The 24,665-nt window shown below is 35.0% G+C and overlaps 1 protein-coding gene across 3 annotated transcripts in view; it reads left to right on the plus strand.

The window, feature by feature from the left end:
- Positions 1-24,665, plus strand: part of GLCCI1 (glucocorticoid induced 1) — an 81,386-nt gene that overhangs the window by 36,188 nt on the left and 20,533 nt on the right. The window contains exons 3-6 of one of the 3 annotated variants that reach the window (XM_087821180.1): positions 4,212-4,298; positions 12,186-12,323; positions 19,541-19,657; positions 23,920-24,072. In XM_087821180.1, coding sequence (XP_087677306.1) covers positions 4,212-4,298; positions 12,186-12,323; positions 19,541-19,657; positions 23,920-24,072 — 495 coding nt within the window. The remainder of the gene's footprint in view (positions 1-4,211; positions 4,299-12,185; positions 12,324-19,540; positions 19,658-23,919; positions 24,073-24,665) is intronic. The other 2 variants (XM_087821178.1, XM_087821179.1) reach the window with 2 other exon arrangements.

Genomic DNA, 24,665 nt, shown 5'->3' on the forward strand with positions numbered 1-24,665 from the left:
TTATTTTGCTAGAATATAATCCATCTCATCCAGCTCTTCAAATATATTTGCATAGAGTTTCACAAAGTACTCTTGTATAATTTTTTACATTTCTTGCATATCTGTATTTTTTTCCTCAATATTCCTTGAGTGATTTAAATTATTAGATTATATAGTTTTTAATTTTCTTAAGATGTTGAATTGATTTTTCCTGGTTTTTTGGTTTTCTGCTTCATTGCCCTCTGACTTTGTTCAATCATTGTCTCTTCTGCCTTCCTAGAGTCTATTGTTCTTTTTCTAGATTCTGGAGATGAATGCTCAGTTTTTGTATTTGTGATATTTCTTGTTTAGTAACACATGTGTTTTATGCCAAGACTTACCCTCTGAGCTCAGCTTTGGCTAGTGTATAATGTTTCCATTATTTATATTTTAAGATATTATGCAATTTTAGTTTTTAATCCTGTTTAGCATATGAGAGCTTTTTGTTTGTTTTGTTTTTAATTTCTAAGTGGTTAGTTTCTTTTCCTAGTAACAATTTAATTTCTACTTCTATTTTATTATAATTAGAGTATGGAAATACAGATCTTTGGAAATTTCATTGAAATTTTTTTGTGGCCTAATATATGATTCATTTTTTTCCTTAATGTTCTGTATTTGAAAATGAAGTACATCTTTTACTTTAGATATAGAATTCATTACATATTAACTTGATCTTATTAATTATATTATTCAGTTTCTATGTAGCCCCCTTTTTAAATGTCTGTTTGTTCTGTCATGAGCTGGCTGTGGCTGAGTTAAAATTTCTGTTCCCTCTTTTCAGTGGTCATTGCCTTACATATCTTGATAATATTATAGATGTTTAAAGATCTATGTGCATTATATGTTCCTATGGTTGGCATTGTTTATTGTCATAGAATACTCCTTGTCTTGATTAATATTTTTCCCTGAATATAACCTTTTCATGAAATAAAAAGCTTAGTTGCTTATATTTCCAATGTCCAGACAGCCATTTTTAACATTTTGATGTATATACTTTTATATTTTGATTATTTACATTTAAAGAAATTAAAAACCATTTTAAAAACAATTCAGATGGTACTATAGGTAGTTTTTAATAACTTTCTTAACTTAATAAGCTATAGTATTTTCCCATGCCATTAAATATTACTAAACGTGATATTAAATCTTTTTTTTCCTGATTTTTTTTCCTCATTCAATTGAAAAAAAAATTATGGATTTACTAGAGAATTACTTACAATTCCTACCACTACTTATATTTTGAAATATCTCTTTCTAGTCTTTTTCTCTTTGTATGTATTTGCTTACTAAAGTGGGATTGTAGTTCATGTGCTGTGTTTTTTTATATTGTTATAAGAATGTGCGATAATTTTAATTTCCCTATTGACAGACATTTAATTTATTTTCAGTGCTTCTTTTGGTGTACCTCTCAGGTTAATTCTTGAAAATAGAATCACTGTGAATATGTTTAAGGTTGTTGGCACATTTATGATTGCTTTTTCTCAAATTAGCATTTCTTACAAGTAAGGCAGATTATTTCATTTTATCATGTCTAACACAGATGCAGTACTTGATTTCTGTGATATTTCCTGTTTGCAAAAAATTGCAATCCAGAGATTTACCACCAACACCCTCCCTCCCCCTCCCCTTGAGATCTGGAAATAGAAATTTAGCTTCTGTATAAGTTCCCTGCTTAATAACCTAGAAAATCACAAATCATTTTTACTTCACAGACCTTCATTCAGTTGTGTGGAACACATTGAGGACTAAATAGACATGGATTTTATACATTTTACTTAAATACTGAGGCATGTTAGTCCCTCCTAGAGACTGCTGTTTAATGTTCCCCACTAAAGCAAAATCTCTCCCTACCAATATAACTTTCTACATGCCTCCAAACAGTATTTATGTTAGCTTATGTTCATTTCTAAACATGTAATTATATGCAAATTGATATTATACTTATTAATGATATTAGCCTACAATATCAAGAAAAATGAGTGGTTATGTATATGGTCAGCATGTCACCTTGAGTGCAGGATCTATTTCTTATTCATTTTTATTTTCTTAATCTAACATTGCTTTTCAAACCTTAGCTTGCATCCAAATCATCTGGAGAGCTTGTTAAAACACAGATTGCTGGACTTGATCTAAGAATTCCCAATTTAATAATTCTGGGATTGAACCTGAGAATTTGCATTTCTAACATGTTCCCAGATGAGGCCAATTATGCTCACCCAGGGACCACCAGATGAAACTAGTCTAATATAATGAGCATATAACTTGGTATGTAGTTGGAGCCTGATAAAAAATTTGAGTGTGTAACTGCTGCTATCGCTGAATTCCTCTTGCCTTTTTCAGCTGAACTGTTTTCTTTCTACACTCTTTGTTTTCAAGTGAAGAGGCTGTTTATATTTGTTTATAAGACTATTTGTATTTACATACAGTTACTAGAAAAACAAAGGACAATAATATTACAATCATAAGGTTTTTGTGCTCCTTTTTAAAGCTTCATCAGGACAGACTTTTCAAAATTATCTTTTAAATTAAAAGTTTAAAACTGTTTATTAGTCAAACGATATATTTATAAATAATGAAGGGTTTGTCCTTATTTATTTTAAAACTTTTTTATAAGTGAAAATTAGTCTATAATCATAATTAATTATTAGTTGAAATATCATTGATTTTCAGTTAATTCCACTTCATTCCTTGCCAGGTTTATCAGCACTTTGCTACTAAGGGTCATATATTAAAGTATGGTAAAATAATTAGCAGTCAATAATCACATTTCCACAATAATTATAAACTATGTACAGTAAATTTCAAGGATAAGGATGAACTATACCAAAAAAATAGATTTTAAAGCTTTATATAAGATTTTTTTTAAGTTTTAAATAAGATTAAGAGAATTTTGTGAAGTTATTAGTTCTTTTGTTTTTGTAAGTTTTTTTGGAAGTGGCTTTAGGCTCTTACATATTGACAATGATATTGAAAAACAGTATTTTCTTGCTATGAATTAGTTTTACCTGTTTTGAAATTGGTAACGTAGGAAAGCATTAGTTGCCTTTGCTAGTTTATGAATAAAGATATAAATAACAAAAATACTGAGGATTCATATCTGATAAAGGACTGTTCAAAATGCACAAATAAATCATTTTGCCTCTGGCCGAGTAGTATTCCACTGTGTGAATGTGCCACAGCTTTTTCATCCACTCATCTGATGGCACTTGGGCTACTTTCAGATCTTGGCTATTGTAAATAAGGCTGCAATGAACGTAGGGGTGCATATATTCTTTCGAATTAGTGTTCGGGTTTCTTTGGATATATACCCAGATTGTGACAGTATGGATGGACATGGATAGTATTATACTAAGTGAAATAAGCCAGTCAGCGAAAGACAGGCACCATGTGATTTCATTTATATGTGGAATCTAATGAACAAAATAAACTAACAAAGTGGAGACAGACTCATGGATACAGATAACAACTGTCAGAGGAGAGGGTGTTGGGGGCTGGGTGAGAAGGGTGAAGAGATTAAGAAAAAAAAGAAAGTCTCTGGACACAGACAACAGAATGGTGATTGCCGGAGGGAAGGGAGGTGGGGGAAGGTAGAAGGTAAAGAGGCGATAAATGGTAATGGAAGGAGAGTTGACTTGGTGTAGTAAACACACAATATAATATACAGATGATGTATTGTAGAATTGTATACCCAAAACCTATAATTTTATTAACCGGTGTGTAATAAAAATAATTTTTAAAGCCATATATATTTACTGTGATAATCATTACTATTTGTCGTTAAATTTGAGTTTTACTTTCCCTAATTTACATTACACCAAGAGTCCTCTTGTGTACTAAGAATGATACATTAATATTTGCTTTTATAAATATAGCTACTAAATGGTCTTACCATTTGGGACTTTACATTTGGATGTTTCATTAATGTTGTTGATGTGAAAAACAAGATGTTTTGAGTAACTTAGAGGCATCTTTAATTGATCATGTCTGATTCAGAGAATGATAGAATGTTTTAAACATTACACAGGGTCATGAAAATCTTAAGAGTTTAAGGGGTTTTAGTGTTTAGTATAGCTCCTTAAAGGGCTTGCACAAAAATTTTGAAATATGTTTGAGTTGCTGTGAGTATAAGGAGTAAAGACAAAATTCCTTATTTTTTATTTTATTTTATTTTATTTTATTTTGTTTTTTTAAAGACACCTAGCTGTTGGGCAGAAGAGGGAGCAGAAAAGAGGTCTCATCAGCGTTCTGCATCATGGGGGAGTGCTGATCAACTGAAAGAGGTAAGTTATTTCTTTTGATCTATAACCTATTTTGGTCCTAGCAAATTATCTTACTATTTCTTGAATGTAATGATACTTTCTTTATTTGTGTTAACCTTACCTCTTTCAGAGTTTTAAAGGTTGCCTTCCACATTGTGGTGAACAAGTCTAAGTTTACCTTATGTGGGCTCTTCATGTTCTTTATAAATATTTGTTATGCAAACTCTCAGTTTATGCCTTTTCCAGAATGAATTCTGGTTTTATTAATAATTGCTGTATCTTCCTCATTTTGGTTATCTGTTATTCCCACTGCAGCTTTCTTGTTTTTGAGTTATAGCAACAAGAACTGTAGATCATAGCTTTGTATAATGGTAGAAAAGTGTTTTCTGCTTCTAATAGCTTTTTCTTGATAGCCAGCATATTATTGCCCTTTGAGATCCAGTAGTACAGTGGAATTAATATCTTTTATGAATAGTTTTATGTCCCATTCCCTTATTCATTATGAATAACCTAAATTGCCATAATCTTTATGTACATTTTGGGTTATTTTTCCTGATAGTGTTACCTTTTATCTATCTAAATTGATAACTACTTTTTTTATAGAAGTTTAGAGTTGGAAGGTCATGTAGTCTATCTCCTATGTTAACACTTCTTAAAAAAATGGTCATCTTGACCAGCTGGTGTTGCTCAGTGGTTGACCATTGTCCCATGCACCAAGAGGTCACTGGTTCGATTCCCAGTCAGGGCACATGCCAGGATTGCTGACTCAATCCCCAGTAGGAGGCATGCAGGAGGCAGCTGATCAATGTTTCTCTCAAATTGAAGTTTCTGTCTTTCTCTCTTCCTCTCTCTCTCAAATCAGTAAAAACATATATTCTTTTAAAAAAGGTCATCTAGTATATTTTGATCGTTCATGGTAAGAGAAGCTCATCATTTTGCAAGAGAACCAAACTAGTTCAGTTGTTTCAGCTTAAGTTGTTAAATAGTTCATTTTGTATATTGAACTCAGAATTATGCCCCTTAGTTTTGATTCTGGCCTCTATATCATTGTGTAAGTCTACTTTAAATACTTGAAAGGCTAGCAATATGTCAGTTTTCTCCAGGGTAAACATTGACATTTCTCTCAGATATTTTTTATATATGCCATAGTTTCCATATCCTTTAGTATTATTTTCATATACTATGGGCTATCCAGTATCTTGCATATACTTTAATATCTAGACTGAATAGATACAGTCTATTAGCACGATTATGCCTATGACTGTGTTACATTTTTAGTGGCTTCTTTATAATGTTAATGTAGGAAATCCTCAACTTCTATCTATCCTACACACAAATGCATGTGCACAAAATCAGTTTTACAGCAGCAAAAAAGAAAAAAAGACAGAAAGTGGTTTAATATATCTAAAGTAGCAACATATCTATGCATAAAATATAAATAACAAATAGTGAACTTGCAGTTTTATCTCAGAGGTCAGTACAATCCCAAATAGCCAAGATTTGGTATGGTTGAATTTTGACTACAGCAACACAGGATATGCATGATTGAAAAAGGAATGGCTCACGTTGATGGAGACTGTTGAAGATTAAAATAGTGCACTTAGTTGCAGATGAACAGGGAGGGGCAGTGGCTCCGCCAGTCTGAGGTTGTAGTCCCATTTCTGGCAAGCAACAGGCTCATGGAATAGCAGAATTGTATAGAGTTGTAGGAAACAAGACAGCCACAGGGGCTTGATAAGGTCACCACATATCCCAGCTTGACTGGATATGCATAGCAGAAAATTAAGTGGGCCCAAGCCACCCATGCATCACTGGTCAGTGGAGCCTAAAAGTTGGTTCTTTGAAAAGGTCAACATAGTTGACAACCTTTAGCTATAGACTGACCAAGAAAAAGAAGACACCGATTACCAAAATCAGTAGTGAAAGGGATGACATTACTACCAACCTGTGGAACTTAAAAGTGTTATAAAGGAATATTATGATCAACTTTATGTCATTGGTTTAGAAACTAAGATGAAATAGATGATGAATTCTTAGACAGACACAAATTACTAGAAAGAGACAAATTACCTAAACTGATTTAAGAACAACTAGAAAATATGAATGGACTTGTAATAAGTAAACAAATTGAATGAGGAATTAAATATCTTTCCACAAGGAAAATGCCAGTATCAGATTTGGTGAATTTTAATCAGTTATTCAGAGAAGAAATAATGTTAGTCCTTCACAAATTTTTTCAGAAAATAGAAGAGATGGGAACACTTCCCAGTTTATTTCATTAGGCCATAGTGAGCTGATTTCAAAGCCAAGCAAAGGCATCTCAAGAAAATAAAATGACAGAACAATATCTTTCTTGAGTATAGATGCAAAATCCATTAACAGAGTATTAGCAAACCAAATCTAGCAACATATAAAAAGGATTATACACAGTGAGCAAGTGGGATTTGTCCCAGGTACTCAAAGTTGGTTTAAGATCTGAAATTCAATTAATGTAATATGCTATATAAATTTTTAAAAACCACATATCCAACTCAGTGGAGTCAGAGAAATAAGTTTTTAAAAATTGATTTTAGAGAGAGAAAGGGGGAAAGAGAAACATTGATAGGCTGCCTCATGAGCCCTGACCAGGGATCGAACTCACAACCTGGGCATGTGCCCTGACTGGGAATCAAACCCGCCACCTTTTGGTATATGGGTCAGTGCTCCAATTAACTGAGCCACACCAGTCAGGGCCAGAGAAAGCATTTTCTAACACCCATTTATGGAGAGGAAAAAAAAAATCATCAAACCAGGAATAAAAGTGAAGTTTTTGTGCTTGAAAAAGGGCGTTTCTGAAGAGCCTACAGATAGCATATTTAATAGTGAAAGCCAGAATGCTTTCCTTCTGCAGAGATCAGAAACAAGGCAATGATATCCACTGTCAACCTTAGGTTCTAGTCAATGGAATAGGGCAAGAAAATAAACAAAATACCCAGATTCTAAAGGAAGTGGTAAACCTGCCTTTATTCACAGGTAACATGATGGTATATGTAGAAACTCCTAGGGAGTATACAAATATATTACAAGAACTAATAGACAAGTTCAGTGAGGTTGCAGGATACAAGATCAACATACAGAAATCAATTATATGTCTAGATACTAGATATGAACAGTCCAAAAATATAAGGAATAGATTATTACAGTAGCATCAAAAATGATTAAAAGATTTAGGAATAAATTTAACAAAACAGTGCAAGACTTGTACACTAGAAGCATTGCTGGGCAAATTAAGATTTTAAGTAAATGGAAAGACTTATTTGTTCATGAACTGTAACACTCAGTATTATCATTAAGATGGTAGTTCTCCCAAAATTGATTCACTGTAATAGCTATTGAAATTTCAGACCTTTTGTTTTGGCAGAAATTAATAAGATAATAGTCCTAAGATTTATGTGGACATGCAAAGGACCTAGAATGGCCACAATAATTTTGAAAGCAAGGAAAAAATTTGGAGGACTTACATTGTATACTTTCCATACTTCTTATAAATGTACATTAATGAATTTGACAAAGTATTAGCATAGAGGAAGACATGTAGGTAAACGGATCAAAATTGTGAATCCAGGATTAAACCCTTATATTTATGATCAGTTGATTTTCAACAAAGTTGCTAACACAATTCACTTGAAAAGGACAGTGTTTCCAACAAGTGGTGCTGGGATAGTTGTATATCCATATATAAGGGAAAAACTTAAGTCCTTGACTCCCACCACAGAGAAAAATTAACTCAAAATGGATCATAGTCCTAAAGATAAGCTCTAAAATTATAAAACTTCTAGAAGACTTTTAATTAGGCAGGGCATTCTTAGATTCAACACCAAGACCAAGGCCACAAAAGAAAATATTAATTTAACTTTATTAAAATGAACATTTCCACCTGAAATGACATGGTTAAGAGCATGCACAGACAAGCCCCCGACTGGAAAAAATATTAGCAGATCATGTATCTGATATAGGGCTTATCTACAGACTATGTAAGGAACTCATACAAATCAATAATAAGATAGCCCACTAAAAAATGGATAAGACACTTGAATAGAAAGAATCTTTCACGAAAGATTTATGGGTGCCAAAAGGTGTTTAGCATCATTAGTCATTAGACAAATGCAAATTTAAACCATGAAATACAACTACACACCAACTACAATGACTTTAATTTAAAAGACAATGTTGAGTGTTGACAAGGATGGAAAGAAGCTGGACCCCTCAAACACTGTTGGGAATATAGAGTCGTGCAGTGACTTTGGAAAACAGCCAGTTTCTTTGGAAGTTAAATCATTAACTTAGCATGTAACCCAGCAATTCCATTTCTAGGAATATGAAAACACCTGTCTACATCAAGACATGTACACTATTATTTATAGCAGGGTTATTCAGAACAACTAAAAACTGGAAAATATCAGTCAGTTGGTAAATGGATAAACAAAATGTGGTGTATTCATGCAATAGCATACTATTCAGCAATAAAAAGAAACAGTACACTGCACACTAATACATGCTACAGTGTGAATGAAGCTCAAAAAGATTTTACTAAGTTAAGGGTCAGCAATTTTTTCCTATGAAAGGCCAGATAGTAAATATTTTAGGGTTTGTGGGCCATACTATCTTTGTTGCAACTACTCACCTCTGCTGTTGTAGTGTGAAAGCAGCCATAGACAGTATGAAGTGGGTGTAATTAAGCGCCAACAAATTTTATTTACAAAAACACATGACAGGCTAGATTCAGCCTGTAGATTGTAGTTTGCTAACTTCTGCTAACTGGAGGAGGCCAGATGAACAAGTCTGCATATGATATGGCTCCATTTATACTGGAATGCTAGAAAAAGCAAATTTATACAGGAAAGCAAGAAGCCCGGTAGTGGTTGCATGTGGCCAGGAGTGGGGCCGGGGTAATGGTGATCGGCTACAAGTAGACACAAAGCAAATTTGGGGTTGGTGAAATAGTTCTAGAACTGCTTTGTGATTATTGTACAGCCCTGAACAGTGATTAAAACTTACTGAATTTTACCCTTACAATGGACGAAGTTTACCTTAGGAAAGATGAGAAAAGAGAAGGAATTAATATAAAAGCCTGGTGGGTTTTCTGTGCTATGTCATGAAGGTATTAAATTCTATGCGATATTTATAACTGGACAGGAGTACATGGGTGACGACTAAAGGTAAAAGAATTGGCATTTGAGAAAATAATGAAAAGTGAAAACTATTATTGAAATAGTAATGTTTTTAAAAGTTCTATGCTACTTTAGTGTTTTTATAAAATGACTTGAGCCCAGCTGGTGTTGTTCAGTGGTTCACTGCTGACCCATGAACCAAGACTTCCCTGGTTCAATTGCCAGTCGGAGCACACGCCCAGGCTTCAGGCTCATCCCCAGTCGGGGCCATGCAGGAGGCAGCCGATCAATGTCTCTCTCTCTCATTGATGTTTCTATCTGTCCCTCTCCCTTCCTCTCTCTCTAAAATAAATAAAAACATTTTTTTTTTTTAAAAATGACTTGAGCCCCAGCCGGGTGGCTCAGTTGGTTGGAGCATTGTCCTGTACATCAGTAAGGTTGCAGGTTTGATTCCTGGTCAGGGCACATGCCTGGGTTTTGGGTTCAGTCCCGTGTTCGGGCGAGTGCGGGAGGCAAGGGATGGTTGTTTCTCTCTCACATAGATGTTTCTCTCTCCCCCCCCCCCTTTCTGTCTCTCTCAAATCAGTTAACAGAGAGAGAAACCTGGATCATGTTGGCTGGCTATTAAAGGAGGATTTTAAAGCCAAATTTAAGAGAGAGTGTAGATTTCTACACATCTATGCATCTTGCAAATGGCAGGAGCTTGGAATGGGGCTATCTACATAAATAGGGAACTGGGACTATGTTTGTAGGGAGTAAAACTGGACCTGAAATAACACCATGTGACACTGTTGGTGTTTTCCTGTGGGCCAGAGAGGCAGTTATGCAAAAATGGAAATAGTAACCATATGTTGTGGGGGGGGGGGGGCATCTGGAATAGAGCTCTACCCATGTGGGACCAAAACCCCAGTCCCCCTAATTTAGAACCTGCTCTGGATCTATGAAACTCCAGGGGGCTAGTCTGAGCAACCAGTTTAACAAGGCAGGAAAGAGCTCACCGAGGGTAAAGCTCCCACATGAGGTAAGCTTACAAACAAGTATTTTAGTGAATGTAAGGAAATCTATTGCCCTAAGAAACAGAAGATACGTTAAATAGAATCATTTACATCTGAGGAAATAAGGATAATAACACAGTCTCAAAAAGAACTTAAAAATAAGAATGTTTAGAATTTCAAATGAAATAGTAACTTGCAGTGAGAATAGGAATAAATAAGAACAGGCAGAATGATAAAGATCCATTTGCACATCTCATAAGTTACAAAAGTTGGTGAAATTAAAAAAACTCTTTGTTGGATTAAAATGACAGTAGAAGAGAGAATTAATGAGTCGAAAGACTCAAGTGAGAATTGAAAGTCAGGATGAGCAAATCATCTAGAATATAGAACAAAATGATAAAGAGGCCTGAACATGAAAGAGAAGTTAAGGAGCATGGAAAATAGACCAAGTTGGGACTTCCAGAAAGTAAGAATAGCAAGTACCAGGGAAGAGACATTTTTTTAAGGATAAAAATTCTCTAGATTTGAAGAGCCATGAGTGTCTTTATGTTGGAAAAGCCCACCAGTTCCAAGGAGGAAGAACAGGACAATGAAAAAATTTCAACCTTTAGGTGTAGTGTGGTGGGACTGTATGTAGATCAAGGACAAACACACACACACACACACACACACACACACACACACACTTTTTTGCAGTTTGGAAAAAAAGGCAGATTGCCTACAAAGAAATGGCAGAGTATCGATACATTTATCGTGAACTGTAATTGATGACAGTATACAGTGAAATGGTGGTTTGTGTCTGTGTTAAGGAAATGAATTCCAGTGAGGTGTCATTGTCCTTCATGAAAAGATTTACTGTTCTTCCTTTAGGTTATGTTTACTGAAGGGTTGCTGACCCAACCTTTATTTAGATTTTACAAACTAAAAAAAATCTACAAGGGTACTTTTCCATTTATTAGATGTGTGGTTCCCTGTTTATATAAAACAATTCAAAATTAATTTACAGTGGTACCTCGGTTTTCAAACGTCTCCTTTGACGAACATTTCGGTTTACAAACACCGTAAACCTGGACATAAATGCTTCGGTTTTCGAACACGCCTCGGAAGTCGAACGTGCCACATGGCTTCTGCTGAGCTCAAGATCCTGAGGCCTAGCTGTCTGCAATGGATCCCTCGGTTTTTGAACCTTTCAGAACTCGAACAGGCTTCTGGAATGGATCACATTTGAAAACCGAGATACCACTGTATACAGCATAAATAGAGTTTAAGAAGCCTGCTAAGTAAATGATAAAGACTTAATCAATACTTGTCACTTTTTATGGTACTTGATTTCTACACATTTAGTAGAGGTAAAGAGAATAGGTAAAATTTTAAGATTTTTTAGCACACCACATGAGCCTTTAGTGGCACTGCATTTATTCATGGAATAGTGTCAGATGAGTAAGGCTGTATGCTCAATATTGTGTAAAACATCTAGAATTTCAAAAGAAACGCAGATAACAACAGTCTACTTCTTAAAGAGCTTAATTACATACTAGGAAAAGCAGCTACGACTTTAAGGAGTAATCACCAAAGGACTCTATATTACCTCCTATTGTCCTTGTTCAATGAGAGACGTTTGTTTCCTGCCCTTGGTACGAAACTAGAATCGAATCACTCTTACACTCCTGCGGTCCCTTCAGGTGAGCGCGCTTTCCAACCTTATTCTAGTCAAGGCTTCTAACTCTTTCCATGGTTATAGCTCCTCCTCTTCTCCCAACCAGGGCCTCCTGCAGCTGGGTGACTTCATGGGTGAAGGAATCTTGGAGGCTCCTTTTCTGTTTCTTGCTCACCTCCTTCCTAACTCCATAGCCCCTGTTTCCGACCCCTCTGGAGTTGGAGTGTCGGGGAGAGAGGGAAAGGTAAGGGGAATAGAAATGTTCCTACTTAACTGGTACTATTGTGAGATACCTTTACATTCTCTGGGCTCGACAGATTCTTAAAACTTTCTTTTGTGACTTCATGGGTTCTTTGGGAGATCCCTGTTGCTGCGTATCTCTAACTTTAGTTCTGTCTGTATGGGTTAGTAAGTTTCTTACTCTCTCTTTCGCCTCTAGAATTGTAGACCTAGAATTCACTTTCTCAGCTGCTGAGATCTGTTCACCCTTCTAGGTGGTCCTCTTACATGGGACCTAAGACAACCCACATGAAGACTCTCACGCTCAAATTTCCCAAGTGGTTCTTGAAAACTCTCACATATTTTTTTGTCTAGTTAATGTCTAGGAGCTTCAACAGTATATCTGTTATCCTAGCTCTAAATGTTCAGTATCTGGAGTGGGTGTCAGATACCAATTCATCATGACACCTTATTTGTGGGGAACATACATCAATTATTCAATTAAAACTCTTCTCCGTTTGAGGCGAAAGAGGAAGTACACCCTCTCAGGTCTTGGATTTTGTTTTTTTCCTACTTACAGCCTAAAAAGCTTGTCTTTTACTGTTTCCTGGATGCTGGCAGAGGCATGAGACTCCTGGTTTAGAGGCAGTGGACTTTAGCACAGAAAGTATCAAGTTTGCATTTGTTGCCCTGAACCTCAAGTCACATGGTGGTGATGGGGAGGGCCCAAATTCCTGCCTGCACATGCAGTAGATGACATTTCAGGAGAGAAACACAGAGCTGGGGGGATCCACTATTTTTATAGTAGGCAGTAAGCGAACCTTTTTATCCCAGAGGGTGACATTCAAGAGAGAACAAAAATAATACATGTTGCATTGTTGTTTTGATTTTATTTTTACTATTCCTGATTTTGATAAAGATAAACTGAAAAAGGTGGGTATACTATTCTTAAGTCCTCCAGTGAAAATAAGGAAAAATCATAGGTTGCTTCTTTATCTCAGCCCTGCTCTCATTAGTAAGATAGTTTTTCTTAGAGGGAACCATCTGTAGAAGTAAGTGAAGTTATTAGGGGTGTTTCTCACTTCTAATCGAATAATAATTATTAGGTATTACTTTTTTATTTTTAAAATTTTTATTTATTGATTTTTAGAGAGAGCGAGAGAGAAATATCGATTTGTTGTTCCACTTATTTATGCATTCATTGGCTGATTCTTGTACGTGCCCTGACCAGGGATCAAATCCCAAAACCGTGGCATGGTGGGACGATACTCTAACCAACTGGGTTACTTGGCCAGGGCCAATTACTAAATATTATTGATGTGGACTTCCCTTTTTAAGTAAGAAAAACAAAAGTTTTCTTATAGTTTTACTGAGACTATACCTTTCACCCTAACATTATTTTAATATTTGGTATTTAAACTTTTTGTTTTTAATCATACTATAGTGGGGGAAAATAATATTTTCTCTGGACCTAAAAGACAACAGTCTGGAAAATTTTGATTATCCCTTTGAGAGCAAAGGAATTATGTGGTAAACCTTTTAAAAATACATATATTTAAAGAAGTCTCTGTCTCAATCCATATTGAGTTATAAAGATGGTTTATAATTTTTCATTCTTTAAAACAATATCCAATAGGCACAGCTTTTAAGGTTGTACAAACTGCTTATTGAAAAAATAGACACTTATCAGTAGGTTAGTATGTAGTCAGTTAATTGCTTCATCAAATTTTTGTTCATCTTTATTGAAGTTTCACAAATTGCAATATCTCCAACATTAACAAAGGAAGTTACTTTGCAAAGTGGTTGAGATTATGAGCCAATACATAGTGACTAGTAGTTATTGCAGTTGAACATTAACTTAGTGTTACTTTCAGCACTGTTAGTAGGTAATAGAAAGAGGTTATGAATTTAAAGACGTAGGCTTGCCATTTATTGGCTGTGTTACATTGGGAAAGGTACTTAATTTTTTAGAGTGTTTCCCAGTCTGTATAAGAGATACAATAAATCTGCTGGATCAAGTGGGTTTGTGAACTGTGTGTATTTTAAATGATAGTCTGGTACTGTTAACATTTTTTTGTTGAAAAAATGCCTTATTGGTAATTGTAAATACACTTCTGTATTACACTTATTTTATGTGTGTAAAAATTGTCCCCGAGCTGGCTTTGTCTGTGGGGATGAATGTGTGTGGGAATATCTGTCTGTTCCTGGAATAGTAGGTTCGTGTGAGTCTGCCTGTGGGCAGGCATATCTGTGAGTGTGTAAGGGTTGATGTCCATGCAGGTAACCTCTCCCTATGTGTGTGCATGTGCTTGCACATGTGTGTGCTCCTTATACATGCACATCTGTGCATGCATATGCGTGTGTTTGTTCATTTGATTATCATGGGTTGAATGAATAGCAGTTAGTTCATTCAAGTTTGCCTGTTGGCACTTTAAAGAAAAATAGGAAGACAGCACTGATTATTCATATTTATGGAAAGACAAAAAGAAGTTCAAAATTTTTATTTTTTGTATTACATTAGATAGTGTTACATTTTAAATTCCTTTGAACACTGTCAAGGGATATAATATTTTAAATTTGTTTTTCAGCTACGGGACCTTTCTTTTGATACAGTTGATCTTATAAGCACTAAAGTTTGTCACGTATGCCCTTTTTTTCATGTAAAAGTGAATAGCAGCTTGTGGTTCATGACCTCTCATATTACATTTTCAGAAGAATTTCTTGGGTAAATTGTTTTATTGCTTTGGGGCTCTTTTCTTAGTTCAGGTGTCAAAATTTTCCTTCCCATTTGTATGTTTGTCTTCACTTTTTATAAGATTTATTTCCCTTGTGAGTTATTAACTTGATTCTTTAAACAGTATAGAATAGTGGTTAAGATAGCAAACTCTGGAACTACACTTCCTGAATTTAAATATTTGTTTCACCACTTAACTGTGTGACTTTTAGCAAGCTCTTTAATCTTTCTGCCTCTCAGTTTCCTCCCCTGTAAGATGTCAGGATAATAATGGTACCTATCTCATATGCTTTTATTGAAAAATGGATGACTCACATAAAAGCAAATGGCAAAGTGCCTTTTTCCTGGTTTTGAGATAGCTCTCTTTTCTTTCTTTTTTTTCTTCTTTTTTTCCCCCAAAGCCCCAGGATCCTGCTTTTTTCCCTACTGCTACCTCTTACGTTAAGATTTCTCATTTTCCCCGGCCTACTGTGGAATAGGACTCATTCTGAGAAATATTTCCCTCCTTTTCAGCACCTGAGGCAAAAGTTATTTGAGACTGAGTTTAGTTTAGTTTTAGTTTGTTTTTAAACGTTAACAATAGTGGGAAAACATACAAGACAAAAATAGCAAATAAACAATAGTGATATTATCAGGTTTTCAAAAATTTACAGTAACACGTATTCCTAGTTCTCAGATCTTAAGTGGGGCCATTTTCTGATTCCACAAATGATTTAGCTATTTTCTTGTGATTATTTATGCTGATTCTTCTGTCTACAATGATTATTTCTTCTTTGTAGCCCAGGATCATTTGTTCCCTAACTTTTTAAAACTTTGCAGCTCATGTGCTTGGGACCCCTTTTGTGTTTAAAGAGAGCTCCTCTCTCCTCTCTTAATTTTTTCCTTAAGCTTTATTAAGATATAATTGACACATAACATTGTAGAAGTTTAAGATATACAATGTGATCATTTGATATATGTATAAATTGCAAAATCATTACCACAATAAGGTTAGAACACATCCATACCTCACATAGTTACGGTTTTTTTATGTATAGTGGTGAGAACTTTAAAAAAAAATTTATGCTCACCCAAGGATATGTTTATTGATTTTTTTAGAGAAAGAGAGGAAGGGAAAGAGAGAGACACGCACACATTGGTTGGTTGCCTCCCACATGTGCCCTGACCGACCTGGGATTGAACCCACAACTGAGGTATGTGCCCTGACTAGGGAACAAACCGTCAACCTTTTTGATGTACAGGACAACACTCTAACCAAACTGAGCCACCCAGCTAGGGCTGTGTAGTGGGAACTTTTAAGATCTGCTCTCTTAGCAACTTTGAAATGTACAATAGAGCATCGTTAACTGTGGTCACTATGCTGTACATTACATCCCCAGAAGTTGCTCATCTTACAGCTGGGAGTTTGTACCCTTTGACCACCTTCACCCATTTCCTACCCCCCACTCTACAGCTCTGGCAACCACCAACCTGCTCTCTGTTTCTTAAGTTTTTTGTGTTTTTGTTTTATCTTAGATTTCACATGTGAGATCGTACAGTATTTGTCTTTCTTTGCCTTATTTTACTTAGCATAATACCTTCAAGGTCCATTCATAATTTTTTTCTTAGGGTCACACAGTAGCTAATGAATATTTAGAAACACAAAGTAAGATTCATCTATCGTTTAGTTTTAAAAATCCCATCAATATAACTCATTGTTCTCTTTGTAAAGGAAAATTGTATGGCTGTTTCTTCATAGTATCCAGGGTGGGTAGGCCCACGGAAGTGAGCACCGAGAGCTTCTGTGTGACGCGACGGGATGCGGGCCTTGGAGAGGCGCCCAGGCAGAGGGTCAGAGCTGTGCGGCAGGGGGCAGGGGGCAGGGGTAGGTGTGGATGGGGGGCTTACAGCTGCCTTCTGCTCCTTCCTCCCGGAGGATACCTTTGTGTCTGCTCTCCACTGGTGCTAAGGTCAGGGAGAAGAGGTGGCTTTGGTGGCAGCGGGGGCGAGAGCATTCGCAGTTCTGTTAGGTAGGTCTGCGCCTCCTCTCAGCATGGTGTCAGTAACTCGGGAACCACCTGTGCTCTGAAGCAGAGGAGGATTTATGGCGTCTTGCTTCCATTTAATGTAGTTCTTGATAAAAAATTTGTTATATATATGTACATATATATATATATTTAGGAAGATGTGCTTCACTTTCACCCTAATCTCTATTGAATTGTAAACAAGCGCATAGCTGTTATATTCCAAAGATGAACAGTATTGTGTGAACACTGCAAGGTTGAACAGTTTAAATTGCTATTCCTGCAAAGTATGGTGTGTACCATGATGCATACTTTTTGTTTTCAGAGGTTTGTTAAAGCTGTTTATAACAAAGAGTTTTCTGCCTTATTTTGATGTTTCAAAGGCCTTTTTTTTTGGTTTACTTTTAAAGATATTTTTTAAAAATCCAAATTGCCTCGATTAATCTCTAAGCAATATGGCCTCTTCTCTACAAGCTCTTATGGTTTCAAAGTACCAGTAAACATCATTAATACTCAGAAAACACTTAAGTTTATACCTCTATCCTAATTAAATGACTTGTACAATTTAAAATTATATATTTTTATCATAGAGAATACTCTGTCTTGATTTATAGTAATTACATACTAATTTTAATTCCTTTTCTCATGAAAATTAGTTCTTTAGAAGAAAGTTATCTCATTACAACAGCACAGGGAACACTAATAACATAGATAACCTTATTTGGATATCTTTGCAAGGATGTTGCTTAAGAGGTCCATAAGCTACAAAGAGCTTTAAAAAAAACTAAAGGAATAAACATACCTTAATATAAAAGAAAGGATACAAATTATTCCTTTGTGTAGGTGCTTTATTTCCTTCCATGCTGTTGTTTCTCTTCTGTTTGCCACAGGTAAAAATTAATATTCCCAGCAACCTATATACTTTTTCTGTTGATCTTTAATAACAACTATTTTGCTTTTCATTGGCATGGCCATTCACGGTAAGTATTTAGCTAATATTAAAATACATTTTATTTTTGTTTTATCTCTTCGAGGAAATCAATATATTTTACAGACTTCACTTTGTATTTACACCTTGCCAAGTAGGTAACATAAAAGTGGCTTTTCCAGATATAACTGTTAATTGATGTAATCTTTTCTACGAGTAATACCCATATTAAATAACTTCCCTCAAATTGCTAATGATATCCTTTAAAATGCTCAGGAATATTTTATTCCTGATCTAGCACATTTTGAGCAGATTATATTTCACCTAAAATACATCAGTAGTTTAATGAATTCCAAACCATATTGCAGTAAATAACTTTTCTTAGCCTGGGAGTGTTACCATTCCCTTTAGGAGAATAAACCCTAAGTTATGTCTGTTTTTTAAAAGTGTGATTAGAGCCAGGTGTCTGTCAGTGAACGAGTGGATAAAGAAGATGTCGTATCTACACAATGGAATATTATTCAGCCACAAGAAAGAAGGAAACTCTGCCATTTGCAGCAAGGCAGATGAACCTTGAGGGCATTATGCTAAGTGAAATAGGTCTTACAGAGAAAGACAAATACTGTGTTGTGTCAATTGTATGTGGGACCTAAAAAAGCCAAACTCTTAGAAACAGAGTAGAGTGGTGATTACCAGAGGCTGGAGGGTGGAGGAGATGGGGGTTGGTCAAAGGGTCAACACTTCCAGTTATAAGATGAGTAAGTTCTGGGGATCTAATGTACAGCATGTTCATTATAGTTAATAATACCGTATTACATACTTGGGAGTTGCTAAGAGAGTAATCTCAATGTTCTTAACTACAAAAAAGAAATGGTAGTTATGTGACGGGATGGAGGTGTTACCTAATGCTATCATTTTGCAATATATAAATGTACCAAATCAACTTGTTCTACACCTTAAACTTACAGAATGTCCATGTCAGTGAAATCTCAGTAAAGCCGGAAAATAAAATACCAGTTGTGTGACTAAAGAGTAATATATAGTAAAATATTAAGTACTAATTATTTGTTAATACTAAATGCTTTGATTCTTCTCAATACTGTGGGATTTATAATTTTAAGGTATTTAGTAATTGATAAACCAGATAGATTTTGTTTATATAAGACCAGAACTTAGAAACTAATGTTGTCCCTATATTGAGAGATTGGGTTTGACTTTAACCAATAAGTATGTGAAGTACTAGTTTTTCACCTCACGAAAAGTTTTTGAAGAGGAAGATATTTCTGGTGTTACAAAGGTAAAATCTGAAATAATCTAGGGAAATTTACTGTACGTACTTACCAGCAACATTATTTAAATTGTACAAGTGAAGCATTTGTAGCACATTCATTTCTTATTTTTAAAAGTCTTAATCATAACAACTAGGAAGAATAAATCATCGTAGCAAAGTATTATCTCTGCTTTAAAACCTTTGAGAAGAAATGCATGAATTACTATCCAAAAATTAAAGAAATAAGTACTTAAAAATTGGTACTCACTTTTGTTCTCTTTTTGCTTCTCTTCCCCTCTCTCCAAAGCAGATTGCCAAACTGCGTCAGCAACTACAACGTAGTAAACAGAGTAGTCGGCACAGTAAGGAGAAAGATCGCCAGTCACCTCTCCATGGTAACCACATAGCCATCAATCACTCTCAGGTAGGCTAACTTCTGGTCCAGATTTGAATAATTCCTTTTAAAGGGTTCGTGATAAAGGGAGAACCTATCATTTTAGGATTTAAAAAATTAATAATGTAAATCCCTAGTTCTGCTAAAGTACTACTGTTTGCTAAATTGTGTAAGAAGTATTTTATATAGTGGAGTGTGGTGGTCTCAAGGGCATTATCTCATTTAATCTTTCTAATAGTACCTTAATCCATCTATCTCTGTATCTCTTTATATGTTGTACCTATTTTACATGTGAAGAAATTGAGGATTACAGTTTTGTTGGGGATTTTTCCCCCTAGGAACATATACTAACATAGCCCGTGGAACAGAATTTGGGAAAGGCTGGTGTAGATCAAATTAACTTACAAATATTTATATAAATTTTAGTAAATAAAATACAGTAATATAGAAGAAACCCAAGTAGTATATCAAAACAAGTCCAATTGGGGATTGTTTCACCAATGTAAGGATGATTCAATATTAGGTTAATTCATTACATCAGAAGGTCAAACTAGATGCTAAAAAACTCAAAAAAAACCCTCAGTACTCATGTGATAAAAGTTATTTAAAAATAGGGCAATACTAATGTAAATAACTGCACATGTAGTGAGATTTTACTAATAAAATATTGGAAGTATTTCAGTTATAATAAAAATCAAGTCATAGATGTCTATAATTACTGATACTATTTTCTAGTAATATAGACACTGTAGACAGAGCAGTGAGAAATAGAAATAATTGTTATTATTTGCATATGATATTGTTGTATATTTAGAAAATCAAAGTGAATGAATTAACCAATTAAAACTAATGATAGGATAGCTAAATTGGAAGATACAATACCAGGTGTTGAGGATGTGGAACAACTAGAAGAGCCACACTTTGCTGGTGAAAACACAAAACAGTACAGCCACTTTGTAACACAATGTGGCATTTTATTCTGAAGTTCAGCACACACTGACCATACAGCCCAGCAGTTCCACTCTTTGGTATCTGTTCACGAGAAATAAATGCATATGTCCACACAAAGACTTGTGCATTGATGTGCATGGAGGCATTATTCATAAGAGTGGGAAAATGGAAACGAACCAATATCCATCAACTAGTGAATGGATAAACGACGTCTCATGTATCTGTACAATATAATACTAGTTAGCAGTAAAAAGGAAGAAGCTACTGATACTTACATGGTTGAATTTAAAAAACATGCTAAGTGGAGTGAGGAACAAAAGACTGCATACTATATAATTTGTTATGTTAAATTCTCAAAAAGGCAGAATTATAGAGATAGAAAGTATTGGGGATAGGAATTGACTACAGAGAGGCCCCAGGGAATTTTTTGGAATGATGGAAGGTTCTAAAATGTGATTATACTCATAATTGGATGACTGTGTATATTTACGAAGCTTAATGAACTGCTTACTTAAAATGGGAGGATTTTATTGTATGCCTTTTATACTTCATCAGCACTGTAAAAGAAACATACAGTTGGCAAGCATGCCTCAGACATTTCAAGTGAACTTTCACATGACTTCCTTTTTCCCCTTAATCTGATAGAATTAATATGATTCTTACTTTGCTTATTTCAAGCATCTTTTCTGTAAGACCCCAATGCATTTCTAGCAGATCTGTTGACTTAACATAAAGACTTACATGCTTGTTCCCAATTTACACAGAATTTTTTGGCATTTGGTTATGTGTAAAAATAATTATCTTCTGCTATATATACATAACTGTTTGGAGGTGACATATGAAGTCTAGAATGCTCTTCAAAATACTCTTAAGAACAGAAATAGAAGTATGTTTAGATAAAACAAGATTGGCAGATGTTACAATTTTTGAGGCTGGATGATGTGCACCTGAGGATTCATTATGTTCTTCTGTTTAATGATGTTTATGATTATAATTTTTCATAATAAAAAGAAAAAAATGAGAACTTAATGAGGTGATTGGATAAAATATAAACATAAAGATCAGTAGTTTTCTCTTATACTAGTTAATGTAAACTGTTGTACCCTCTACTTACAGTATTTCTGACACCAAGTGTCGGGTTTTTCCACACCAGCCAATTCTCCAACTCTTCACATATAAACTGAGTGTTTTACAGTTCAGTTCTGACACTAACTACCTGGAGTTAGCACAGACCCCACCGGTGAAGGGCTCAGCCCCGCCAGGCTGCCCCTGCCTGCAGGTGCCAATTGCAAGTCCCAGGTTGTCTGTACTTCTCACCAGCTGGCTGTAAAGAAGGGATTACCACAACCCCTTCTTCAGTTGAGTAATTTGCTATAATGGCTCACAGAGCTCAGGGAAACAGATTTATTGGTGTGTTTTTTTAAAGATATAATAAAGGATACATATGAAGAGGAACATAGGACAAGGTCTGGAAGGGTCCCAAGTGCAGGCACTTATGTCCCATGGAGTTGGGGCATGCCACCCTTTGGCACATGGGTATGGATATGTGTTCACCAACCCAGAAAGTCTCTGGATCCGTAGTTTAGGGATATTTTTATGGAGGTGTCAATCTCTACACCCTCTATCCTCCCAGGAGGATGGGGGTGGGGTGGAGCTGAAAGTTTCAAGCTTCTAATTATAGATTGGTCTTTATGGTGACTAGCTTCCATTCTGAAGGTATTTAGAAGCCTACTAAGAGTTGCTTCATTAGAACAAAAGACTTTTGCTCCTGTCACCTGGGAAATTCCAAGGGATTTAGGAGCTCTGTGTCAGGATCTGGGGTCAAAAAACAAATAGTGGAACAAAAGATACTACTGACACCCCTATCACTCAGGAAATTACAAGAGTTTTAGGAACTTTGTGTTAGGAAACCAGGGGCAGAAACCAAATATATATTTCTTCTTATGTCACAACTGGTGATAATGTTAGTATAAAATTTATGTACTAAATAACAAAATATATAAATGCCTAGAATAAGACCTAAAAGAAATATGCAAACTATAAAATTTGAGGGTATGAAATGTAAGATAGAGATATAAATGGGAAGTCTTAACACATTCTTGCATGGGGAAACTCAGTATTTTTTAAATAGTAATTTGCCCAAAATTAATGTACAAAATGACTTCCAATAGAAATTTAAAAGGAATTGTTTTATTACTTGAAAAGTTGTTTTCAAGGGTCAGATGGAAAAGTAATGCCAAATAATAGAAAAGAATATTTGAAAAGGCTTTCCCTACAAGATACCAAAATGTACTATAAAATTATAGCAGTTAAAGTAGAGGTCTTATCAGCTAACAGCTCAAGGAAATAAAATATAGAATCCATTAAAAATGTTGGGGCAGTTTGATTACTATGTATTACTATGATTACACCATACACAAAAATAAATTGTAATAGGGTATTTAAATATGAAAACTACCAAAGTACTAGAAGAAACATGTGAGAGTAAACAACGAATGTATGACAAAGTTACAAATTCAGTGTGAAAAAAGCTCATGTTATCAGTAAGAGACAGAGGACATTAGTGGGCAGCAGGTCACAGATGGCAGAGCACAGCATGATGGGAAATATCATGTGTCAATCAGTCATTAGCAGTCCACCTCATTATGAGTCATATATGTCAACTTTAATCACTCAGAATAAGATAGAGATCATATATTTTAATTTTTACCTTGTTCATCCTTATTTTTTTTGTTTTCTTTCTGTTATATAAGTTCCTTGTGCATCAAAAGGCTTATCTTACACTCTTTGGCACCCTTACAACATCTATGTGAGGTGGTTAATTTTTGAGAATTCCTCCAAAGGATTTTTGAAAACAACCAAAAAGTTAAGTGAGTGTTGTTGAACTTAATATGGTATCATTGCCACATTACTTAGTAGTCCAAAGGTTTTCTTAAATGACTGGGACTAAATGGAAATGAAAAATGCTTGCAGGTAATTGTCTCAGTGCAGGAAACACGAGCATGCACACACACACGTAGAGTCACATGATACACTTACATGATTTCAATTATGCTGTTTTAGTAAAAACAGAACAGGAAAAAAAATTAAACAGTGCCGAGGATTCTGTCTGCCATTCTACTTTAAAAATTTACCTATTATACAATTATACCTATACTCTGTGAGTTTTACCTTCCTTATTTTAGAGCTTAAATTTCTATATGTGTATCCAAATGTATATTGTATTTGAAAGGTCGAAATAACTCTGCTCATTGAGTTTCTATTTTCAGGTCTTTCATACTCTTTAGTTTTGATTATTTGACCACAAATAATTTTGTACCACCTTATCTTCTCATTTGTAGGCTACTGGATCAAGATCAGTCCCTATGCCACTGTCAAATATATCAGTGCCAAAATCATCTGTTTCACGTGTGCCCTGCAATGTAGAAGGAATAAGTCCTGAGTTAGAAAAGGTATTCATTAAAGAAAATAATGGGAAGGAGGAAGTGTCCAAGGTAAGATTACATTGCATGTTCAAATCCTTTTTTTTTTCTCTTTAATATTGTTAACTGTTTCAGAAGGACTTTTTGGTAACAGCTTTATTAGATGTAATTCACATACCATACAATTTACACATTTAAAGTGTACAGCTCAGTGGTTTTTAGCATATTCACAGAATTGTGCAACCATCTGCACAGTTGATTTTGCAGCATTTTCATCACCCCAAACAGAAACTCCACACCCTTTAGCAGTCATCCCTCATTTCCCTCCAATGGCCCTAGCCCTAGGCAACCACAAATCGACCTTCTCTGTGTATGGATTTGCTATTCTAGACACTTCATATAAATGCAGTCATGTAATATTTGGCCTCTTTAACTGTTTTTTTTCACTTAGCATGTTTTTAAGTTTCATCTATGTTTTAATATGTATAAGCACTTCATTTCTTTTTATTGCCAAGTAATACTCAGTTGTGTATGGATTTTACTTATCCCATCATCAGTTGATGAACATTTGCATTGTTTCTACTTTTTGGCTATTATGAATAATGCTGCTATGAAATTTATATACAAGTTGTCATGTGAACATAATGTTTTCATCTCTCTTGGGT

Source organism: Miniopterus natalensis, chromosome 10 (assembly GCF_054644295.1).
Source record: "Miniopterus natalensis isolate mMinNat1 chromosome 10, mMinNat1.hap1, whole genome shotgun sequence".
Classification (NCBI taxonomy): Eukaryota; Metazoa; Chordata; class Mammalia; order Chiroptera; family Miniopteridae; genus Miniopterus; species Miniopterus natalensis.